Below are 6557 nucleotides of genomic sequence, written 5' to 3'. Positions count from 1 at the left end.
CATCGAAGAGCAGAAGTTTGATGGAAAAGTGAAATGGGATCCTGATAAGCACTTGGAGAGATTTGAGAAGTTAGCACGACTTTATCAGTATGGCCAAAATCAAATGAATGCCGTGAAGCTTGAGACTTTTCCCATTACTCTAACCGGAGAAGCCGAAGATTGGTTCAATGATCTTCCCTAGAATTCGATTACTACTTGGGATCAACTCAAAGAAGCGTTTATTGGTGAGTTTTACTCGGTTAGAACTCAAAGACAATTGGAAATTTTGATTAGATCCTTTTTGCAAGAAGATGGGGAAGATGTTGTTGATTCATGGATCCGATTTAAAGAAATGTTGAGAAACTGTCCGGGACATGAATTAACCAAGGAAAAGTATGTAGAGTTGTTCTTTGATGGTTTGAATAAGGCTTCCAAAAGAGAGATGGGGTATGCTTTTGGTGGAAGTTTTAGCAAGATTACTCTAAATGAAGGGTATGACATCTTGGAAGCTATCATGAAGGATAATGCAGCTATGGATGATAAGAGGTTTTTGAAGAATGAGAGTAGATTCAACAGCGGAGCTAAGCAAGGTAAAGTTGCAAGGGCCGATAGTAGCAACAACTCTAATGTCATTGACGAGATTCAGGCTCTGTCTGCACGTATGGATAAGGGATTTGCAGATCAAGAGTCTCGGTTTGATTATCTTGAAAGGGATGTGAAAGTTCTTGCTGATGAGTGTGATCATTATGGTGATACACATTATTCTGAAGATTGTCCAACCCGGGGACCTGAAGATGTAAACTACATTCAGAATCAGCAACAAGGAGGTTTTTAGCGAAACATCGGTTTTCAGAACCGGTCATCAGGTAGTAACTCCTATAACTCTTTTTTTCCTGCTAATTCTACTCATTTTTCAGGTAACAGGTGGCAAAGGAATAATTATCAAAGTCAACCACAGCAGCAGGAGACTCAACAAAGTCAAGGATCAGGTTCTTCTTCTTCTACTTCCGATCCTAATGTCGAGTTGAGAGAGATGATGAAGCAAATGATGAGCAACCAGATTGAGACCAACATAAGCATTCAGAATATAAGAGAGGATACTAAGGAGTTGAGTGAGAGGATAGATAGGATCAATGGCAAAGTGGAGATGAATGCCAAGAATCAGGATATCAACTTCAAGGATCTTGAGAGTAGGATGGCTGCTATCACTAGGTCCCAGGGTGCTTTGCCTAGTAACACTCAGTAGAATCCAAAGCAGTTCCAAGGTCCTAACAATGGACAGAAGTACACTCCACCTCCAATTCGTCAGGAGCAAGCAACCGCCATTACTACCCGAACAGGTAAATCCTATGACCCTCCTCCTAATCCTAATGTTATTGTTTCAGATGTGCAGGATACAGGTAATGATGAGGAAGCTGATGTTGATGAGGAAATTGAGATGGAAGACAGTCCTACTGTGAAGACTCCGGTTACTCCACCAAAACCGGATGTGATACCCGAGGCTAAGCCATACAAGCCTAAGGTTCCATTTCCACAGTAGTTCAGAAAGGCTAAGCTAAAGGAACAGTATGATAAATTTGTTAATATGATTAAAAATGTTCACATTAATGTTCCTTTAGTTGATTTGATCCAGGGAATGCCAAATTATGCAAAGTTTATCAAAGAACTTGTGACGGATAAAGGAAAGATATTTAAGGTGAGGGCTACTTATCTTAATGCCGAGTGTTCTGCTATCTTGCAGAACCAACAGATTCCACCTAAGCTTGAGGATCAAGGGAGTTTCCTTATCACTTGTTCTATTCGTTCTTTAACTTGTAAGGCACTTGTCGACCTAGGTGCTAGTATCAATTTGATGCCTTACTCGGTTTGGAGTAAACTGGCTTTGGGAGCATTGAGACCTACCCGAATGAGTATAAGATTAGTTGACCATTCTTTTCAGTATCCCATTGGGATTGCTGAAAATATGACTGTCCAGGTAGACCATATTGTGTTTTTGGTTGACTTCGTAATCTTAGAAATGGAAGAAGACACTAAGGTACCCCTAATTCTGGGTAGACCATTCCTTAACACCGCGGATGTCGTTATTCGGGTGAAAGATAAGGAGATTTCTTTGGGTGTGGGTACTGATAGGATTGTGTTTAATGTTGAAAGGTCTATTAAGCATTCTTATTCTACTGACGAGTCTTGCTTCAGGATTGATGTCATTGATGATGCTTTAGATCAAGAATTTCAGCAACTCATGGAGACAGAAGTTGATAAGAGCTCACATGCTTAGGAGCTGGAGAAATTGATGATGATGATTTGTTTGCAGAGGTGATGGCACTTAGTTTGGATGAGATACCTCTAGAAGATGAAAGTTTTGATAAGGTTGTTGCTGATGGAAGCTTAAGGGTACCGAATTCTGTTGATGTACCCCCTACTGATCTGGAGCTTAAACCATTGCCTGCCCACTTGGAGTATGCTTACTTGGCAGGTAAATCCTCTCTACCAGTGGTTATCTCGTCCTCACTCTTGAGTGACGAGAAAGGACTTCTTTTGGCCGTACTTAAAGCTCATAAGTGGGCTTTTGCTTGGAAGACTACCGACATTCCAGGTATTAGTCCTGATTTTTGCCAACATAAAATGGATTTTGTTGATGATGTGAAGCCCATTGTCCAGAGACAAAGGAGGCTTAATCCTAACATGAAAGAGGTAGTGAAAAAAGAAGTCATTAAATTGTTAGATGCAGGGATCATTTTCCCTATTGTAGATAGCTCTTGGGTAAGTCCAGTTCACTGTGTGCCCAAAAAGGGGGCATGTGTAACACCCCAAGCTAGGCTCGAAATACTTCCGAAAAGATATAGCGTATACATGGGATTATCGTAGAACATGAACTATATGAAAATAAAGGGATTCGGTGAATCGATAATCAACAAACCAGTACATAAAGCATAATGCAAATAGGGGCAAATGAATCATTGATCCATGTAAGACTAAGCCCAAACTCTAGCGCAAGCATCCATCAACCATCACGTCTTGGATTCACAAGGTTACCTGAAAAGTATACTAAACAAGGTCAACAATAGGTTGGTGAGTTCGTAGGGGCGAATGATGAGGATCTAATGCCAAAGCCATTCACAATATGAACAAAACAAATGAACAAGGAACACACTTACAGTAAGTCCTTAAAAGGCACAAGTACTCAATATAGGTTGGCTCGTAGCGCAACCTGGACCCACATGTATCCATTGCACAGTTATACCATAGCTAAAACACACATAACGCACAAGAACACAGAATGCAGACATCAACAAATATCCATCAAGTTCTAAAATGTCAAACATGTTCATCAATGTCCCTCGAATGTTCTCATGTCATCCAATTGTCATCAAGTACGTATAGCACCCGCTTATTGCACATGCACACATTGTCCCCCTATTGTCATCGATATTGTCATCAAGTACATAAGTACCCGTTTAATGTCATCAAGTACATAAGTACCCGTTTAATGTCATCAAGTACGTAAGTACCCGTTTAATGTCATCAAGTACGTAAGTACCCGTTTAATGTCATCAAATCCATCATGTCCATCAACTCAACCATGCACAATGCACATACATGTCATACGACTTTACATTTAAGGAATCTTAGATGTTTGTATACAGGGTCACCCGCAGCCTTCCCACCACATCTGCAACTCATTAAATGTATCATCATCTTCCATGTATGTACAACTATCCTAATCATAGATAAATAATTCATACTCGAACAATCCATAATCAATCAATGTCCATCAATGACCCTCACATATGTGTTCACGTAATGAACTACGCAAGGTATTTAGAATACGCCTAGTAAACAAGAACAAGTAATAATGAATATCGATAAGTATCTAACAAGTTCTATAATGCCAAACATGACTATCAATTTCCCTCAATTTCACTCAATTGCACGTAATGTACCTTATTGTACTCAATTGCACGTAATGTACTTCATTGTACTCAATTGTACATAATGTACTTCATTGTACTCAATTGTACATGACCATCAATGGTCACCCAGAAACAAACACCATGTGTATATACTTTGTACGATACTACTTTTGAAAGACCTTTGATGCTTATATATAGGGTCACCCGCAGCCTTCCCACCACATCTCCAACCTTTCGAAGGTGTTATCGTCTTCCATATATACACAACTAACCTAAAAGTCAACCAAACACATACATACAATAATCATGTAACAACCACGTATTTAAACGTTAACATTTCCATCAATCAAACAATGTCATCACTCAAGACACTCAACATATGCCCAATCAATTCATGTCCTCATCAAGGAAATCAAACGTATGCTCAATTGAACTATGTCATCAATCAAGGCAACACATAATTTCACAAACAATAAGTTAACACACCAAGGTTGTACACTTTTCAGCCCGAATCTCAAACGAGTAGGGAGTTAAGGAACTTACCTTGATCGGCAATAGCAAGTTAATATCAAGCTACGAATGCCCAATGGTCGTCAAAAGTCCACAACCTAACAATATATGTCAAAATACAAGACATGGTCAATACTAGTTATACTATACCACAATTTCCCCTAAAGATGTTTTATAAGTCATTCGAGAACGTTTAAATGACAAATGAAGAGTTTTGGTTAGACACAGTTCAATGACTTAGCACCAAAATTCCACTTGAAAATCAAAGTGTTTAGAAATGTGTTTAACTAATTTTGTTAACCTTAGTATGTTAGTATAAGACCAATAAACAAGTTTTGGATCATTAAAAGTCGACCGATAACCGAACGAAAAAGTTGGGGAAGGAACAGAAAGACTGCGGCTGTGTGAGCGTCTGCAGTACGGGAAGAACTGGGCACGTAGCACGGCCACAAGCACGGTGCGTCTGTCTGAGTGGTCGTGCTCCGACTGGGCAGATTCTTGACTTCAAGATCGACTAAGGAAGCTCCAAGACACATTTTTATGCATAAATCACCATATTTTAACATCATTGAACATAACCCATCTCATAAACTCGAATCATAACATCAAATTCATGCCCAAATCATTTGACCCATTTCTAAAACCCTAATTTAACCCTAATTGCGTTTTGACCCGATTTGTGACCCGAATTTACTTGAAGTCAACTAGAAACAAGTTAATAAACATAAAATGATGATTATGGGATGAGTTTCACTTACCAATCTTACACCAAAAGCTCAAACCCGAATTTGACCCGATTAGAAGTTTCCTTGGACTTTCAAGACTCAATCTTTTGATATGTTATAGATAAAATGAAGATGTTAATGTTTCTTGTATAAATCTTGCTTTAAAAGACAATAATGGTGATGAATTTCTAGAGAGAGAGATATGAGTGTAAGTGTGTGTGTTCTTGAGAGTTTAGAGAGAGAGAAGAGATGAAGAATCAGTGGGTGGTGGTGGAATGGGGGGATAAGAGTTGGGTCACGGGCTAGGGTTACACCCATGGATAGGATCCACATTCATTTTACTAGTTAATTTAAATGTCATCCAAATGAAAATCGATTAGCACCACTAATGACCTCGACTAACACATAAACCACCAATTCAATAATAAATTGACCCATATGAACGCATTGCACCCAATTGAACCTCAAATTGCACTTGAACTATATTGATTAACTTAATAGTTAGTTAAATTGTTCACAAGTCAAAGAGTCAAGGATCGCGGTTGTTACAGCATGACAGTGATTGAAAATGAAAATAATGAACTTTTGGCTACTAGAACAGTGACGGGTTGGCGAGTTTGTATTGATTACCATAAGCTTAATGATGCCACCCGAAAGGATCACTTTCCCCTCCCATTTATTGATCGAATGTTGGAAAGACTTGCAGGAAATGAATACTTTTGTTTCTTAGATGGATTTTCAGGGTACTTTCAAATACCCATCGATCCAAAAGACCAAGAAAAGACTACCTTCACATGCCCATTTGGTACTTTTGCCTACCAGCGAATGCCTTTCGGCTTGTGTAATGCCCCGGGCACCTTTCAAAGGTGCATGATTGCTATCTTCCAGGACATGCTTGAGACCTCAATGGAGGTTTTCATGGATGATTTCTCGGTTTTTGGGGATTCTTTTCGGTCTTGCTTGCATAACTTAGATAAGATGTTGACACGGTGTGAAAGGGCATGACTTTTTTTGAATTAGGAGAAGTGTCATTTCATGGTGACCGAGGGTATTGTGTTGGGGCACAAAGTGTCAAAGGCCGGGATAGAGATTGATGTTATAGCCAAGCTACCCCCGCCTTCAAATGTGAAAGGGGTAAGAAGTTTTCTTGGTCATGCTGGTTTCTACCGGAGATTCATTAAAGATTTCTCTAAGATTACTCGTCTGATGACCCACTTGTTGGAGAAGGACGTGCCTTTTGTGTTTAATGATGCTTGTTTGAGTGCTTTTCAGGTATTAAATGAGAAGTTGACTAATTCTCCCATCATGGTTGGACCGGACTGGAATTTGTGATTTGAATTAATGTGTGATGCAAGTGACTATGCAGTAGGAGCGGTGCTTGGGCAAAGGGTTGATAAGCATTTCAAGCCGATCTACTTTGCTAGTAAAACCT

General features: G+C 39.4%; 1 protein-coding gene across 1 annotated transcript; it reads left to right on the top strand.

The window, feature by feature from the left end:
• The first annotated feature begins 1253 nt into the window (after positions 1-1253).
• On the top strand, positions 1254-2254 carry LOC122591628. The gene is made up of 3 exons (XM_043763887.1): positions 1254-1319; positions 1373-1501; positions 1613-2254. The coding sequence occupies exons 1-3, from the start codon at positions 1254-1256 to the stop codon at positions 2252-2254; spliced, it is 837 nt and encodes a 278-aa protein (XP_043619822.1).
• Positions 2255-6557: the final 4303 nt, after the last annotated feature.

Source organism: Erigeron canadensis, chromosome 3 (genome assembly GCF_010389155.1).
Source record: "Erigeron canadensis isolate Cc75 chromosome 3, C_canadensis_v1, whole genome shotgun sequence".
Lineage (NCBI taxonomy): Eukaryota > Viridiplantae > Streptophyta > Magnoliopsida > Asterales > Asteraceae > Erigeron > Erigeron canadensis.
Note: the sequence above shows the minus strand (reverse complement) of the source record. Positions and strands in the feature narration are given on the sequence as shown.

Coding starts and splice junctions, on each gene's coding strand:
- LOC122591628 (XM_043763887.1), top strand. CDS start 1,254: ATGGACAGAAGTACACTCCACCTCCAATTCGTCAGGAGCAAGCAACCG. Junction 1,320..1,372: donor CGCCATTACTACCCGAACAG/GTAAATCCTATG, acceptor TCAGATGTGCAG/GATACAGGTAATGATGAGGA. Junction 1,502..1,612: donor CTAAGCCATACAAGCCTAAG/GTTCCATTTCCA, acceptor GATTTGATCCAG/GGAATGCCAAATTATGCAAA.